General features: G+C 41.5%; 1 protein-coding gene across 4 annotated transcripts; it reads left to right on the top strand.

Annotated features, from left to right (window-relative positions):
• The first annotated feature begins 1,419 nt into the window (after positions 1–1,419).
• On the top strand, positions 1,420–18,597 carry acvr1c (activin A receptor type 1C). 4 transcript variants are annotated; one of them, XM_079518260.1, is made up of 9 exons: positions 1,420–1,526; positions 5,191–5,463; positions 11,826–12,068; positions 13,084–13,314; positions 14,093–14,260; positions 14,443–14,599; positions 15,896–16,020; positions 16,288–16,370; positions 16,797–18,597. In XM_079518260.1, exons 1-9 carry the CDS (start codon positions 1,463–1,465, stop codon positions 16,920–16,922), a joined length of 1,470 nt encoding a protein of 489 aa, XP_079374386.1. In that variant the 5' UTR covers positions 1,420–1,462; the 3' UTR covers positions 16,923–18,597. The 4 variants fall into 4 exon arrangements, with proteins under 4 accessions (XP_079374386.1, XP_079374384.1, XP_079374385.1 ...); XM_079518258.1 differs by having other exon boundaries at positions 16,240–16,370; XM_079518259.1 differs by having other exon boundaries at positions 5,191–5,478; positions 11,847–12,068; positions 16,240–16,370.
• Positions 18,598–18,629: the final 32 nt, after the last annotated feature.

Here is an 18,629-nt window from a genome sequence, read left to right as displayed (position 1 = left end):
TAACGAGCCCATCAGTGACAACATTCCACACCTGGGCAGAGACAAAGCTGTCTACAGCAGGGCCATTAGCGGGGCAGGTGGGGGAGGGGGAGTAGCAGCGTTGTTTCCTTTTTGAAAATCAGCAATTAACACTTTGTGTGCCCACACACCACTTTTAAAAAAAAAACAGAGTGCCCACGTTTTACATTCATTTTTTTGACATGTTTTTTTTTTTAGTTGGGCGGCTCCGCGGGCCGCAAAATGCCCGCGGATGGCCAGTTTGACACCACTGCTTTACAGGATCTCCTCACTGGTCAACAAAAACACCTTGAAGACCTTAACAGGAGCCCTCGTACAAGGCTTCTTTGACTATTCATGCACCTCCTGGTACCACAGCACCTCAAAGGCCCTTAAAACTAGGCTCCAGACTTCCCAAAACAAACTGGTCAGGCTCCTACTTGGCCTCACCCCCGTACCCACCTCACCCCTGCCCACTTTGACAGACTGGAATGGATTAGGGTCGACGACAGAGTACAGCATCTTGCAATGGGTCTGGTCCACAAGATTCGATACTCCACCAAGATACCCATGTACCTGTCTAGATACTTCCTTAATGTTAACAAAGTCCACACCCACAACACCATGAGGAGTGCAACGAACCATGTACAACCCAGATTCGGCACAAACAAGGGACTAAATTATTTTCGCTCCTATGCCACCAAAATGTGGAACGCCCTACCAACAGTCATTAAGACATGCGAATCCCTTGACTCCTTCAAAACCGCTCTCAAAGGGCACCTACGGACGGCTGCAATTCGAAACTGGCACCCGTAAAAATCTGAATCCCCCCGCCCCCTTTTTTCCCCTCACTGTATATGTCTCTTTTCCCTTTTTACCTCTATGATGAATTCCTGTTCTGTTCTTTGACTATATAGAACTGTCTATTTGTACGTCTCTAAATGTTTTGATGAATTGAACATGGTGGACCCTCTTGTAAACAAGTGTAATGCTTAATTGGGTCGTCCACTCACAGTTAACAGTCTTTGTATTGAGTTTGTGCTTGAAATGTACTGTAATTCTGTAAACTGTTAATAAATATTTCAATCAATCAATCAATCAATCAAATTATTATAGAAGATTAGAAGAAGTGTTGTTGTAGGCCTACTTGTAGCCATGACAGGAAAGATGCGTAGACTACACGAAGGGACGCTCACTCTCAGTCACTCACACTTTCTCCAGCACTCTCGTTCACATGTCTTTATTCAGTGGTGTTCTGAGCGTTAATCCTCTTAAACTCCAGTCGACAGAGGCGGAGCAAATGTCATTGCGTATTCAGTTTTCTCTCTCACTTATTTAGAAATGGAAGCAATGTGGACGGTCCATGCATGTTTGGCGGACGTACCACGAAAAATATGTTTCTCCCTAGAACAGTAGCGTAGACAGTGCGTCGTCCAGGGGATGCGTCTCCGGCTCCAGTCCAGACATGACTCGTACCAGGACCATGGAGGCGGCGTTGATATTCCTGTCCATCGCACATCTGACAGCAGGTATACAGCAAACTACTTGTCTTGGACTCTAGACTAGACGATGGTGATTGAACTTAATTGGAAGCAGGCGTATAATTATATGAATGCCCCCCAATCTTATGCGGAGTCTGGTTAACTTTATCACTTTTTTGTGTTGATTTGTAAATTTCCGATTAGGCTATACTTCAGCTTGTTCTTCCACTTTAACATGTCACAGCCTGTTGGCTGTATACTCTGATCACTGTTAATACGTTTTCGTAAATTGTAAATTTTATAGAATGATTTCCTACATCTACATAGACACCCCCCGTCTCCCGAGTTAACGAGTGAAAGAAATGCGGTCGATTTCCGTTATATGTAGGTAAATGAAAATTCGATAATTAACCAAAACGCTGTTCAGCTGAATATAGCCTATATAGTTGTTAGGGTTGAATGTAGTCTATATGCTATACTTGTTTGACATAGTCTATACATACTGTTAATTTTTTGGCTAGGCTACTTAGAATTTAGCTAATTAAAATAATTACAATTGAATTTGAACAGAACTCTGAGAATGAAAAGTGCAATACAAATCTAATACACTATTAATATTTATTTCCGTTTGAAGCGCCAAGATACTGTTTCATGGTTACTGACTGACAGCACAGCAAACTTCAATAGAAGAGACCTTGACGAAAGATCTATAGACATACCGGTATTCACAGAGTGGAGTGAGAAAAAACTTTTAAACTATAGCTGAGCTACTGGGAATGGTAGCCAATTCATTTCAAAAGAGCTTTATTTGCAGGAGAAAACACACGCATTGGCGAAGCAATATAACAGGATAGTAGGACAGGCTACAATACATGCCAAAACTGATCTAATGTTTAGAATCTTGCACTTGACATAATTCATAATTATGCCACTACATTACTGGCCATGAAGGGCATGCAGTCACCTTTAAAACATCAGGTTCAGTGTTAATGTTTTATGCTAATCCTGAACACTGAGTTGCCAAATTATGCCTGCATAGTAAAATCCTCAGTGTTAATTTATCAATTTGTAGCTCAGAGATTGTACAATATTGTATTACCGGTATGTTTCCTTTGGGACAAGGAGATAGCTTTATCTCCTTTATATCCTTAATATACTCTATGGGAGATAGGTGTGATCATTGTCTGTCATCGAACATAGATGCTCCATTTAACAAAGGGAGTACGCTTTCTTTTTCAGTTGTATATTAATCTGTAACTGCATTGCACAGTGGTAGCACCGCTGTTATAGACCTGTATACAGAATGAGAGGCAGGTGGCTTTTTTTTAACTATTACATTCATCTGTAGATCCTTATTAGAAAAAGTATTTATTAACAGTTTGCAGAAGTACAGTACATTTCAGCACAACTCAATACAAAAAACTGTGAGTGGACGACCAATAAAGCACTAGACTTGTTTACAAGAGGGTCCACCTAAGTAGCCTGCTCTTCTGTAGGCTACTTTGTTTAGAGAACACAGTTGTAAGCAACATACAGTAGCTTCAAATTGGTGGTGGTGAAGTAATTTAAGTTAGCTTTACCAGCCACAACTGCCAATGGCATGTAGAAGTTTGGTAAACTCCATACCACCGGGTGCTCTGGCTCCTCTGGTGTGGTGCAGTCTAGACTTAGAACAATGACATTTAAACAAGTGATGGGTTGCACTCATAGTAAACGTCTGGGTTTCCGAAGCTACCAAGAGTGAGCTTATAGTTTATTTTATTTCTCCATGTCTTTACAAGTCCCTATATCTTGAAGGACATGGAGAAATAAAATAAACTAACTCACATGTGGCACTGAGTGCGACCCATCACTTGTTTAAATGTAGAAAATCTGGTAATCTATTCCCTTGAGGGCTTTATATTATGTTGTATAGTTAGTACATTACACAAAATCAACAGACATCAAGGAGAAAGTGAGAGACCCAAAACTTAAGATTTTACTTGGGCAGCTAGCCATTTCTTTGTAGAAGATGTAGTGTCTCTAGAAAGAGAAATTGGAATGGATTGAAACGTTCTAACTAGCCTACTGCTTAGCATGTACAGCATAGGATAGTTCCAAAATGTCCACCAATCACTAGTCTTGTTCATTGGAACATACTGACACAACCGTTGACCTTTTTCAGTTTAAATATTGAAATTCTTTATTTGGAATACCCCTTGAGATACAATATCTCGTTTTCGAGAGGGTCCACACGTATACAGTCAGGTAATAACAGAAAAGAAAAAAGAAAAAACACAAATCAAACGGTTACAAAACAACAAAAAACAACACAAAACAACACAAAACAGGGTATTACACTAGACAAGCAGAGTACAGCAAGATGGATAATTTGTTCCGTCAATATCATTGTCACTACCATAGGTCAGCATTACGATACAGTTAATAAAATGGAGTGAGATGGTCATGGGCATGTACAAGAGGTCGAAGTATAAGAAGACAGTGCACTTTTGAACATATTAAAAGATGAAATGGTTCGAATGTGGGTTGGTAAATTGTTCCAATCAGAGGGGGCTTTAAATATTAATGCTTTCTTACCTAATGCATTGGAGACTGTTGGAACAGAAAAATAGGGTTGAGTGGAATGCCTCAATTTTATAGAATGATTTCCTACATCTACATAGACACCCCCGTCTCCCGAGTTAACGAGTGAAAGAAATGCGGTCGATTTCCGTTATGATGATGATTTTCAGTTCCTGTCTGTGAGGGCCAATTGCATTCCTATTGCTCATGACCTTATCAAATAAAGGACAGTGGTTCCAAGAAAAGCACAAGATTATCTGAGTGTTAAACTAAGAGGCATTACTCTTGTTCCTACCATTCCAGGCATTTGCTTTACACAACAGGACACCTCTGGTTTGAAAGTAAAAGACCATCAGCCATAGAAACCCCCGAAACACTCTGCTATTACTTTCTTTCAGTCAAATTCTTAAATAAATTGGTTATTTTTGGGAAGGGGATGTGGAGGTTGAAGTAAAGTGCCATTGCAATTGCTTAATACTCTTGCACGTCAAAGGAAATTTTAATGATACGTAATCGTATATAATTCAAAATCGTGTCGCTGCAGTGTGGATCTCAGAGAGGGGAGAAACCTTGCCACAGGAAATGCCTGTATGTGTTGCGACGGCAGGTTGCATTTACTATGAAATTGTGCATTTCCCGTCAGTCCGTCCCGTCCCTCCGTTAATCACCCCACGCCTCCATATATGGTCATGCCTCGTGGCATCACATGACATCATAAGGGATCTCCATATATGGGCATATATGTAGTCGCGACGTAGACAACATCGCCAGGGGCCCTTCCCCATATATGGGAATGTCAAGAAAAAGAGGAAAAATAAGGTCCATATATCGCGACGCGACTCAGACTTGCAAATGAACCAAGTTGGTACAAACATGGATCTCCATATGTGGAGCTGACTATCATCACCTGGATCTCCATATATGAAGATCACTGACCTCATCAAACCCCGGGTAGCCATACATAGTTAGTTTGACATACTCTGCATATATGAGCCGACGAGAAACTCTACATCTGACCTCACTGACACCAGATTTATAGTTTAACTCCTGCTTCTCAACTGTGCCGTATTAAGAAGCTCTGTCGCGACCTTGCCCTTTAGGGCGTCTTACTGGTATAATAACTTTGGTAATATTGTGTGGTGTGTTTCAGCGCTGCGGTGTGTTTGCCAGCTGTGTACCACTACCAACCACACATGTGATACAGGGGCCGACGGGGCATGCTGGAGCTCGGTGATGCTGGTTGACGGGATGGAAAAGACAGACAGGTCCTGCATGTCACCTGCAGAAATGAAGGCTGAGAATGTCTATTGCTTCAGCTCCCGTATGCCTAACGTTGTTAAAAGGAACTGCTGCAAAACAGACTTCTGTAACAACGAGACTCTACACATTCACCCGGGTAGCTTTGACAACAGCGACAACAAAAGTAAGAAAGCCACCAGTTGCTGTGTTTGAATTTCCTCATAACCTAGTCAATTCTAATTATTTGCCTTGTTCTTTTGGCTTTTAAACACAATGATGTGAGTCTGGTTCAGGATTTCACTGGGTCTAATTGGTCTGTGGTCGTTTGAAAGGGACTGAGTGAGAAAGTAAAAGGGAAAGTACTAAGTGAAGGAACGACAGAGCTTTGCTTATTTTTGAGTGGTGCAACCATAGGGTGCAGCGACTACAATGTCCAGCTTTGTCCGTCCCTGTGTCCCTATGTATGTTTAGGGTACCAACAGGGGGCGCTGTTGCACCACTCACTTCAGACAGGTCTGATTTTTAACAGTCTGTTAAAGTTGGGAGAAACAAGCAGGAGAAACAAGCGGCCAACCTGGTTTGGGTTCCCACCTGTAGAGCTGCATGGTTTGTGTTGATCTTGGATGACGTCATGTTTTTTTTACCACTTTTCTCTTTCAAAAATGTTTGTGGTTAGATGTATGGATATGTACGATGTATACTGTAGCCTATGTACCGGTATGTATGTATGTATGTATGTATGTATGTATGTATGTATGTGTGTGTGTGTGTGTGTGTGTGTGTGTGTGTGTGTGTGTGTGTGTGTGTGTGTGTGTGTGTGTGTGTGTGTGTGTGTGTGTGTGTGTGTGTGTGTGTATGTATGTATGTATGTATGTATGTATACGTGTATGTAATGTGTGTAGTGTGTGTGTGTGTGTGTGTGTGTGTGTGTGTGTGTGTGTGTGTGTGTGTGTGTGTGTGTGTGTGTGTGTGTGTGTGTGTGTGTATTGGATTAAAATGGGTGAGGTTTAAAAAAGGCAAAAGCATGCTCTAGTGCACTGGCCTAAAAGGGTCCTTAAAAACTGCTTAAAAATTCTGAGATTTGTCTTTGTGTACATGTATGTATGTGTGTGTGTGTGTGTGTGTGTGTGTGTGTGTGTGTGTGTGTGTGTGTGTGTGTGTGTGTGTGTGTGTGTGTGTGTGTGTGTGTGTGTGTGTGTGTGTGTGTGTGTGTGTGTGTGTGTGTGTGTGTGTATGTCTCATGTTACAATTGTTGTTTTCCATATTCAGTCAGAGTTCATTGGAATGAGGACAGCATTTTCTCCAAGTTGTTCATCACAATCAGACATTTTTGAATAGTATCAGAAACATGACTGTAACTTGTATTTTGAAGCTGTAGAATAATAATTTACAACGTCAGTGTTTGTCTACATTGAAGTAGAGTTGAATTTCAGTTGTAATAGGTTCTGAGAGTTAAAAGAGCTTCTTTTCAAACCATGGATTGTGAATGTAAATAAACAGTATGTGTTTAGTCCAGTGAATGTAATGACTGCAGATTTATTGAACACTATGAACAGGATTGGAAGCCTTGACAAACAATCACCAGAGCAGAAACATCTGCTGTCCCTCATAATGGTGTGTTTTGTTTTCTTTCATTTTTTCCCGGATTTTGCTGTGAACTTGGTCTGTTGCTGCAGTGGATGATACTTTACTTCTCTTCTCTGGAGGATGCATCCTTTTCTTCTTCAGTGCCTGTTTCTCAGCACATAATGATTGTTTCCCTGGTAACCACATTGATTCCATGGACAGAAGCACAGGTTTCAAGTCTTGCCAAATTGCCATCGTTTCCAATGCGATTGCCATCCTTTGTCATTACAAAGAGCCTTCCCAAAATAAACACCTGGCTGCAGCTCTCATTGGCATTATCATCTACATTAGAACAGATTCTATTTCTAACTTCTATTTTCACAATTGTTGCCTCTTTCTTATATTATTTGATAATTTGGCCAATGTTCATTACTGTTGATGCAGTAATGGTCTTTTCCTTCTTATTCTTATTTGGGGTATTAAAAAGGTATTAAAAAGTTGTTGAATTGTCACTTGTCATCTGGGAAGAACCACCTAGAAGTGAATGAGTGTGAGGAAGACTTTACTGTTGATGGGACTGGTAGGGTCCATTGAGAGTTTCAGGTCTTTCTGGACATTGCAGGCACTTCTCTAATGGCAGGAATAAAGTGTGGAACACAGAAACAGACAGTATTCCATCTTGTCTTGCTTTCTAAATAAATACATTAGCCATGTTAATTACATCAAGTAAAGAATCAGAATCAACTTTATGGGGTGAAGTGAATGGAATTTCCATCAGGTTTTGATTGTCCATACATAACCTTTATTATTATTCGTCTTCTTCTTTAATACAATAAAATGAACTGCACACCATCTACACTTGCACAATGACAACTTTATTTAGGCCTAAATTCTATATGTCCGTTCCCTGCCTACGCACCCGTCTCTGAGCTGATCAGGTGTGCATAAGACCTTGCTTTTTCCTCTTCTTCAGAAATATTTTCTTTCAGGATTTAATATCATTCGACTCAAAGGTCAGATGTAGGAGTTTGAATGAATGTAGAATGATTTCCAGGATGTAATTTGTATGTGAGGGGATATTTCAAAAGAAAAAACCTCTCTCACACACTTGTTGTGATGTTAAGAAGTTGCAGGCGTTTTATTGACTCAGGGGAATGGTGCAGGCTTCAGTCTTGCTTTACACCATGCACTTTGCTCCAGTTGGATATGAGATGTTTGTCTTTTAGGTAAAAGGCTAAATTATGTCTTAAGAAATACTTGACTGTTCACATCACTCAACACAGTACAAAAATAAGCTTGTGTTGTGTGTGTATGTGTGTGTGTGTGTGTGTGTGTGTGTGTGTGTGTGTGTGTGTGTGTGTGTGTGTGTGTGTGTGTGTGTGTTGCGTGCATGCGTGCGTGCGTGCGTGCGTGCGTGCGTGCGCGCGCGCGTGCGTGCGTGCGTGCGCTGTTTTGAACATCTGTAGATGTCGCAAGTCCCTTTTGACAAAGAAGTTTAATGGATTGGGGGGAAATATTGGGACACTTTTACTGTATTGGGCAACAAACTTAGATTAATTTGGTTGCCAGTAAATTCACAGTAAAATGCCATAGTGTTATGTAGTTATGTTGTGTTTTACACTCTTACACTCCTTTTGAGAATTTTACTGTGTTCAACATAATGACCTGTGCAGTCCCCCTCCAACGGTCCCTTCTAGTGGTGTCTGTGTCTTCTTTGTCCTCCCACAGAGAGAATCAAGGACAGAGGCAGATATGTTATTACTGAGCTTCACAGTTGTACGTGGGCCCTGTCACCATTCTGCCATTCACTGTGGTTTTCAAGATATTAGTGCTGTACTTTGTCAGAGTACATGTAGGCCAATATATAACCTCAGTCATCCATATGTATTCTTTTCACTTTTGGGGGACTAGGTTGTGGAATTTGTGTTTGCTAGCTTTTTTATTATTCTTTTTAGATAGGGAAAACAAACTGAAAGTATTTATAATTTTGTGTTCTTGGCAGTAAAAAACGGAATCTGCTAACCAGCTATCGATTTTGATTGCGACTGTATGATATTGGTTGGGGTCAGCGGTGGATCAGGAGGTAGAGCTGCCGCTTGATAATCGGAATGTTCCTGGTTCGATCGCCACGAGTTAGTGTCAGGGTGAGACAATGTTGGGTCTTTGCTCTGTCTCAAGTGTCTTGAGGCAACTTGTTGATGTGGCACTATATATTAAAATTTCAGTTGAATTGTGTTTGAGCAACACACCAAACCCCTAAGTGCTCAGGAACAATGCTACTGAGCAGATCCGTGCCTTGCATGGTTTCCTCTGTTGTCAGTGCGTGAATGTGAATGCAGTCCTTTGGATGAAGGTGCTATTCAATCAATTCAAACTTTATTCAAGACACTCACAGGGGGGTCCATAGAGCGGAACACATAAAACATAAAAACACAAAAGTAAACAAACTATAAATAAACAAAGCATAAACAAACATGGTGGACTTATATAGGCCACTGTCATTTTTTGCAGGCTGCCCTTTTTGTAGTGTCGCCACAAGTGGGCAGTGTACAGCAGAGTACAATAGGCTTTAAAAAGTGAGATTTTCACTGGAACAGAGCAGAAACTAAACTTACGTATGAGTGTGTTGGCTTGAGCATACAGTTTACGTCGCTGTCTAAAAATATCTCTGTCATCAGATAGGTCATTTGTTATAAAATGTTATACGTTTAAACTCTTGTGTGGACAGTACTCCCTGTTTTTGCCATGCATCCCCTAGTGCATGACAATGACCTAGATCAGGGGTATTCAACTAGATTAGGTCGGGGGCCACAACTGTAGAATGATTGTGTGTGGAGGGCCGCACAGCGTGCGCGCAAAGCGCGACATTTTTTGGATTCTACAAATGCATTTTGTGTTCAAAGTTCAAACACAAAGATCTAGGCCAGGATCTTTGTCCTCAACTAGAAATGCTAAAGGTCCACAAATATTTTTTGAATAAGACCATGGTCCAGTCTCATGCACGCGCAAATAAAATTGCGGGTTGCGGGCCACGTGTGCCCCACGGGGTGGGGCTGCCCCCCACCCCTAGAAACAGCCATGCTTGTTTAGTACAGTCAAAACAAGCTTATACAAATCGGGTCCCATCCAACCAACCAATACTGGGGTGCAGAGTAGAGACAAATATTCATGATTCACCTCCAAAAATCCAATTTTGTTCATTCAACTGAATGTGTGAATGTGTCACATTAAAGCTAGTGAGCCAGTCAGCGCAACATTGTCATCATGACATGCCGGCCCTTAATACACAGGCACACACGCGCACAGACACAATCAGTCGGTCCGCATTCAGAGCGTTAATTGCGTTGCTCGGCATTGAGCGGAGAATTCAACTTGCGGTCGCGGTGACTTTTTTTCTTCTCTTTATTCTATCATTTTCTCCAGGGTCCGCAGAGAGGTGTGCCGCGGTCCGGTCGTGGACCGCGGTCCGCCTGTTGAGGACCACTGACCTAGATATTTGGTTTCTTTGCATTTTTTAATGACATTCCAGACAGGTAGAAATCAGGAAATACCAGCTTACTGTCTTCCTTACTTCTCACAATCAGAGTTATGCTCTTCTTAGCGTTGTACTTGACATCAAAATCGTACTGTGAGCATACTCTTAGTAACTGCTGGAGACCAGCACTAGATGGACATAGAACCACCAAGTCATCTGCAAACATGAGGTGATTAATGAAACAGTCACCAATGATGTTTTACATGCATCATGTGCCATGTATGGTCAGATGCAAATGTTATTTTTTTAGCAGTACAACATTCAACATTCAGTGTAAAAACAAAATCACACCCGTGTGAAGTGAGGGGCGCTCTTATCATCGTACATCATCATACTGCACATCATCTCATTCCGGCCAATCAGAATTTGCGTCCTCACCTCTGTCTTCAATGTTTGTGTTACCCATGTTTGTGTTTACAGTTACACACTCAAAATTGACCATTCATTGTCAATGGCATTTCATGTTTGTGTTAGGACAAAGTTTGTGTTTGCACACACTTAAAGCTGGATATAGGAGGGCCTATCGCCCCTCAAAATCCAGTGACACTGACATAAATGACAATGTCCACTAGAGGGTACTGCAGTACTAACAGTGTATGCAGTAACTGCCCTGTTTTAATTTCAATATCCTGCCATAAAAATAAGCATCTTGGTGTCATGGTGTGCAACTGTGTATGACTGCATAATTATTATTTTGATTGAATGTTTATGTTTTCACATAAAGATGAATCAAATGTATAAAGTGAGACAAACTAGAAAGGTATAAATTATAAGCACAATACAATAAAACAGACAAGAAAAACAAAAAGCACAGAAACAAAACGAAACAAACAAACAATAGAAAATGAGCAGCACATACACAATACAGTCAATTATTCATTAGGGAAAAAAATATAAATACAAATATATACACATATACATACACAACACACATGCATGGGCACATCAGAAGGCAAATTGCAAGAGTACAGCTGGGGCTCTCCAATCCAATGAATCACTTCCTTTATAAATCACAGTAGGTAGATCCCTGGGCAAGTAATCTATCAGCGGTTGCCATATATTCATAAAGTTATTTTCTCTCTCTTTTAATTTGGCACTGAGCCTTTCCATTGTAAGTACTTTTTTCGTGAATCCAATTAAACAAAATGCATTTTCTAGCTACACAGAGAAGCTTATTAAGTAGCTTAGCCCTTCTAGGATCTAGCACCCCAAATTTGGATGGCAGCCCTAATAAAAATTGACTTCATAATTGAACTAAATTCTTTTGTCACACAAGACCAGAACCTGGCTATCTTGGGACATTCCCAGAAACAGTGTATATACGTACCAACCGCTTTTTTGCATTTAATGCACAATGGGACTTTAATGAATGTTGTGTATACCTATATGTTTTTACTAGATGCACTACCACTATCCTAATAGCTTTTCTATGTTGGCCTTTTCAGAGAGGCCTTTGGAAGAACCAGCCTGGGGCAGACTGGAGCTAGCTTTGGTAATCCTGGTGCCCTCTTGCCTGCTATGTGTGGGCATTGTGGTTGGAGTTTTTGCTATACTTGGCCAGGGCTGTGCCTACAACAGAACCCACAAACAGGATGCAGAGGAAGCCCTGGGTGACCAAATGCTGATGTCAACTGACAAATGCCTCAAAGACCTGATCTATGACATGAGTACCTCGGGCTCTGGCTCTGGTAAGAAAAACATTGCATCACCATGCATATTCACATACCGGTACTCATAGGGCTCTATTTTGTTGCATAACAAATTGAATGTGTGTAGGTAAAGCTTGATCAGCAGAGAGTAAAAGTGGGAGGGAGGATGGATGAGAGTCAGCCTGGGCACACTTGAACTTCCATGCGCGGCCAAAGGAAGCTATGTTTTGCGTCATCTCCGGGTTTTTAGACAGCTGGTGGATGGAAATGAAGCTCCACCCACGCGGCAGAATGCCACTGGGGCAAGCTTTTCCGGGAATCTGGCCGACGCGGCAATCTGCCGCGTGGGTGGAGCTTCATTTCCATCCACCAGCTGTCTAAAAAAACGGAAATGACGCAAAACACAGCTTCTTCTGTCCGCGCATGGAATCTAAAGTGTGCTCAGACCCAGAGAGGGAGAGGGAGGGAGGGAGAAATGGAGGGGGGAGAGAGGAAAGTAACCTCCCCCGGCCTACCTGTCCTGTGCTCAGTGGAATCCAATGTGCCTCTCCGTAAGGACTGCCTTCCTGAGGTCACAGGCAGCCTAAATTGTTACACAATGCCAAGGACACTGGCACAGAGATACAGTTTGTTTATAACTTAAGAAGCCTGACACACAGCACCTTCAAGAACCATAAGAGCTAGAACCACAAGTCATAATAATAATAGTCATAATATAGTCACAGTATTTCTTATCTATATTAATATTCATATATATCTCTCGATTAGTGATGCACAGGCCGACCGTTGAACCGCAGGGCAGCCTGACGGGTCGAGATTCCAGACACAATTATTGTGGGGCGGCCGGAATGGGTCAACAGGTCAACACAGGAATAAAATACAAGAAAAAGCATTCCAGTACCTTCTCTCTCTCCTATTTTGTGTCTCTCACTCCCTCTCTCCTGCTGCTGCTCTCCCGTCTCCTCCTGGAATCATCTGAGCTTGTGTTCAATGTGTTGCTTATATGATCAATTATGCCTCTAATGACATCCCCGCTGCATGGTGCCTGCTGCAGGGTTGCCTCTGCTTGTCCAGCGCACCATAGCTCGGACCATCGTCTTGCAGGAGAGCATCGGTAAGGGTCGATTTGGTGAGGTGTGGCGAGGGAAGTGGCGAGGAGAGGACGTGGCAGTGAAGATCTTCTCTTCCAGAGACGAGAGGTCGTGGTTTCGAGAGGCTGAGATCTATCAGACCATCATGCTCAGACATGAGAACATTTTAGGCTTCATTGGTGCTGACAACAAAGGTAGGTGTGTTTAGTGCGAGTAACGTAAACAGTAATTTACAATGTCTCTGTGAAAGGATATCCGCTAAATGGCTTAAAGGACAACTTTAGTTTTTTCCAACCAAGGTTCATGTTTTAGGTTGTTATTAGAGAAAGTAAAAGATGAGTGTTAATTTTTCTTCATTTGCTGCTTTCTTTAGTTTTAGGGATTTTAGCTGTTTTTGACAGGGGGCGGGGGCATTCGAGCATGGGGCTAAATATGTATTTTTTTACAAAGTTTTATAGCGATTTATTTGTTTATTATTTACTATAGTCCTACTAGACCGCAAGAAATTACATCTGGCCACAGAAGATCACAGGATCTACTGATTGTGAAGGAGGCCTACTGGGGGGAAGCCACACTGTGTGTCATAGGCTCAATATGTCAGTTTGACACATTCAGTAGATCCCGTGATCTTTTGTGGCCAGATGTAATTTCTTGGGGTCTAGTAGGACTATAGTAAATAATAAAAAAATAAATCGCTATAACATTTTGTAAAAAAAGACCTATTTAGCCTCATGCTCGAATGCCCCCGCCCCCCTGTCAAAAACAGCTAAAATCCCTAAAACGAAAGAAAGCAGCAAATGAAAAAAAAATTACACTCACCTTTTACTTTCTCTAATAACAACCTAAAACATGAACCTTGGTTGGAAAAAACTAAAGTTGTCCTTTAAGTATAAATATAGTTGTTTCTTCAGATGTGGCATTTATTAGATCGTTGTGCTAACGTGTAAACACGTCCTCTGCTGTTTGTTGCAGATAATGGCTCATGGACTCAACTGTGGCTGGTATCAGAGTACCATGAACATGGATCTCTATTTGATTACCTGAACAGGTACACTGTCTCTGTGGAGGGCATGATCGTCTATGCTGTGTCCATCGCCAGTGGTCTGGCCCACCTGCACATGGAGATCATTGGCACTCAGGGTAAGGACTCGTCATTCCTGTATGTGCTCGACATATCTTCAGTGAATTGTACGTAGATCGTTCACCAATGTTGGAGGATTCAAGGGATTTGTGCCAGCTGCATGTGTAAATTAATACATTATACACATAGTTTGGATCTATAATTAACTAAACTAAAATAGTTGTGCTTTGCTGCCTTTCAGGAAAGCCTGCAATTGCCCACAGGGACATCAAGTCCAAGAACGTGCTGGTGAAGAAGAATGGCACCGCAGTCATTGCAGACTTAGGGCTCGCTGTGAAACACGACTCCAACACCAACACCATAGATATACCATCCAACCACAGAGTTGGAACTAAGAGGTGAATGTTTTTCCAATCAATCAAGGAAAACATTTCAGTTTGTTGGCTAATGTATTGATAATAGGTTATTAATTTTTGTTTACGCATATATTATACGGTATATACACAGTATACACAGTATACACAGTATACACGCACGCACGCACGCACGCACGCACGCACGCACGCACGCACGCACGCACGCACGCACGCACGCACGCACACACACACACACACACACACACACACATAATTCATTTATGGAATGAATGCATAATACATTTTTTATGTGAATGCGCAGAATGACCAGTCCCGGCCATACCTATAATTCCACCCACTCTACACTAGTTGTTGCTCTGTTATCTGATGGCTGATAGATCCAAACATTCATCCAAACAAATTGTAAAGAGAACCTGTGCGTACCTGCATGGTCCTATCTGGATACTGGATAGGGGGGGGGGGGGGGGGGGGGGGGGGGGGGAAATCACACCCGTGTGAAGTGAGGGGCGCTCTAATCAATTATTGACAACCTTGAAACTTACCTTAGTTACGTCACCAAGAATGGCGGTCCCTTATTGGCCAAGGGTTTCCACCGACATACTGACAGCCGATTTGCTCAGACACATACAGGTATGACGTAAATTCTCCATGCATTGTCAATGGCATTTAATGTTTGTGTTAAGACAACTTCTACACTGCCCCTCAAAAACAACTCGGTTGTTGCCCGAAAGAGCTATGCAATTTACGTAGGCAGCGGCTCAAATCACAAATCACAACCAATGTTCCCCCCAGAATAGGGATGCTGGGGCCAAGTGGTTAAATGTTAAGTAATGTGTTATTGTCAATCTGTTGTAAAATACTCATAATATTACATTTTCTTCGTGACACATACTGTATCTTAAGATTTTACATATTTACATAAATGTAATTCAGGGGTGCCTTGGATGAAAAAGATATTTACAGGGGTGACCTAGACAAAGAAGTTTGAGAACCACTGTGCTAGATTATGCTTTGCATACTACTACAAACAACGTCAAATCAAGAGTGCTTACAGATTAGAACATTTTCAAGAGACGGTGTGTTTGTGAGCAACAGGCGCCCACAGTGACCTAGCCACCTTTGTTTATGGAACTCAGAATGCAGAATACAGGTGTCTGCTTTCACGTGCCCCATCATTCCCAGTGTGCTATTCTTAGCACAACATATGCTGCTGTGTTTGTTAACATAGTGATGAGACTGCTCCAGTTGTCAAGGCCAGCTTGGTGGCCAAAAAGAGACATTTATGGTTTTGCCCATGAATCACTCTGTCCTCTGCAGGTACATGGCCCCAGAAATACTGGACGAGACAATCAACATGAGAAGCTTTGAGACATTCAAGAGGGCTGACATATACGCCTTGGGCCTGGTATTCTGGGAACTGGCCCGGAGATGTTCCGTTAGAGGTATGTAACGCATGCACGCACGCACACACAATGCAACACATAATGTCATTATCGTGTGTCATGTCAGATTATCGTGTGTCATGTCAGATTGACCCGTGCCGTTTGCACGATATCTATTTGAGGTTGTTAGTTAAGATACAGGTAGTTGCAGTGTTGCGTCATGAAGCAAGAGAACAGAATACAGCACTTGTACTAGCAGGGATGTCCTGCTTTTTGCAGGGCTCCATGAGGATTTCCAACTGCCTTATTATGACCTGGTGCCTTCAGATCCATCCATTGAGGATATGAGAAAGGTGGTTTGTGACCAGAAACTGAGACCCAACATTCCTAACCAGTGGCAGAGCTGTGAGGTGAGGGAAGCCATTCATTCATTCATTCATTCATTCATTGTATGATTATCACTTGAAGCCATATTTAAAGGTGCTGTAGTAGGTGTATTGTTTTGAGTTAGTGTTAGAGTTCTATAGTAAGTATTGCTATAGTGTTTGTCCCCATCTCCACCTCTTCAGAAAATATTAAAGTTATATAATATTAATAGACTTATCATAGGTTTCACTCTCTCCACCTACAGAAATCCGTATCCCTGTAAATCTATCATGCCAGGTAGTCCCATGCTCAAATGGGGATCCATGGCTTATTACCTGTGAATTTAGAGGTCCTTGACATGAAAATGAGAACCATATATAGAGGCTATTATACTTGTCCCTTTCAAAATTGAGTGACCGTAGGGTTTAGTTAAATAATAACACATACTGTGTTAATGTTTACTTTGTCAGGCTTTGCGTGTGATGGGCAAGCTGATGAGAGAGTGCTGGTATGCCAACGCTGCAGCTCGTCTCACTGCATTGCGGGTGAAGAAAACCATCTCTCAGGTGATCGTCATCAAGGACATCAAAGATTAGCTTGACTCGCTGTCTCACAGACTGGCACTGGTGTTGGCGCAAGTGCCAAAGATAACCATCCCCTATGACTGCTTAAAGAAGCCAGCCAGCTTGTCAGACTGTCTGAGGTTGCCCCCCTCAGGACAAAACCAAACTGTACATGCTCAGCGACCATGATGGGCTTGTCGATAGTGCCAAAAGATTTGAGAATGTATTTAGGACAGCCTTGCCTAAGATAATTGGAACTGCCCATGTAAGTATGGCTGACTGTACACTACAGCTATGGCTTTGGGCAGTAAGCGCCATTTGAAGAATAATATGTACAAAGTATATATAAATGATTTTTCTACCTCAGACATGTAAGTGCCCAGAGCTGGAAGTTGCACATTGAGGAATCTTTTTGTGTGCCATATTGTCTCGTATATAGTGCTGTACGCAACATGCTGCTAACTCACTGTCATGAAGGATACTAGATAAGACACTACTAAATGTAGTGACTTTATCATTCAGACTATGTTTGTGGGAGGGAGGCTGTGTGGAATAAATACAGCTTTTTACAAAGTGAAAGCTCCCAATTAATCAACTTTTTTATGTATGTTTTGCAAATTATTTTTCATAATGTAGATATACACAACAATGAGCACAAATTCCTACTAGGAACATTGTAGAACAAAATCCTTCAATGTAAGCACCTTATTGACTGAACGCTGAATAGCGTTCCAGTGAAATAGCAGATTATTTAGGAATTTATGAATGTATACTTGATTATATTTATTCACACTGGAAGCATGTTATTGATTAAAAAGTTTAAATCAATACTGCCAAGTTGCACAATAGGATTATGACCAACAAACCACTTAACGTTATTTTGAGTGCATCAATGTAATGTGTGTACAATTATTGTAGCCTAACCCATATTTACTGTAGGAAGTGACTTTACTATACCTTTCAATCGAGGAACCTCTTTTTGGGTAGGCCTAGTTGTTGCTATGTATAGTAGGCCTATATCATAAGGTCTAAAGTAGTATCTGTATTTCGTATATTTCCTGGATGCCTGTGATACTAATGCCTTTGACAAACATGGCTTTAAAAAACCTTGTCATAACAGGCTTAGGCAAAGGCGACACAATGGAAATCTGTGCACACCCAGTGTGTTTGTGTTTGTGAGCATGCAGGTTTGTGTTTATCTCTGGTATTTGTTGTTTCTTTCCATTTATCATTACCATGTTTTAAAATGAGTGCTGCGCAGAAGATCTTTTCATGATTTTCTATCCCCCATGGATTTTAAAGCTGTTATCCATACTATTCTCAGGTGCAGGAGACACAATTTCTGCCACTGAGCTAAGGTGGAATGTCTGCTTCGGCAGGACAGATATGACCACTTTTCCCACTTACCTGACCACAGCCAGGGTCTACATATCTCAGTTGAAGAGCAGGGAGACCACCTCCAACCACTGAAGATGTGCTAGTTATATTGTCTTAACATATTCTAACATACAGATTGGTTTAAAATCTATTCACTAAAGGAAGTTACAGATTGCATATTTAATCTGTGTCTAGTTTAACTGTACTTGAGTTGTTTACTTTTTGTCACTTAATTAAAACACTATATGTATAGCATACATTATTTACATTAGGAGTGTTACATCATGTTGGTCCGTTGTTTTTCCACATTGTGCATGATTTATTTATTTTCTTTTTTGAGTGGTGCAACCACTCCAAGGAACA

This window comes from Electrona antarctica (genome assembly GCF_951216825.1).
Source record: "Electrona antarctica genome assembly, chromosome: 13".
Lineage (NCBI taxonomy): Eukaryota > Metazoa > Chordata > Actinopteri > Myctophiformes > Myctophidae > Electrona > Electrona antarctica.
This window is presented reverse-complemented; position numbering and strand designations above follow the sequence as displayed.

What these genes read in the sequence shown, in the direction of transcription:
- acvr1c (XM_079518258.1), top strand. Translation starts at nt 1,463, where the DNA reads ATGACTCGTACCAGGACCATGGAGGCGGCGTTGATATTCCTGTCCATC. An exon ending in TGACAACAGCGACAACAAAA is followed by an intron (nt 5,464 to 11,825) that starts GTAAGAAAGCCA and finishes TGGCCTTTTCAG; the next exon opens with AGAGGCCTTTGGAAGAACCA. An exon ending in TACCTCGGGCTCTGGCTCTG is followed by an intron (nt 12,069 to 13,083) that starts GTAAGAAAAACA and finishes TGCCTGCTGCAG; the next exon opens with GGTTGCCTCTGCTTGTCCAG.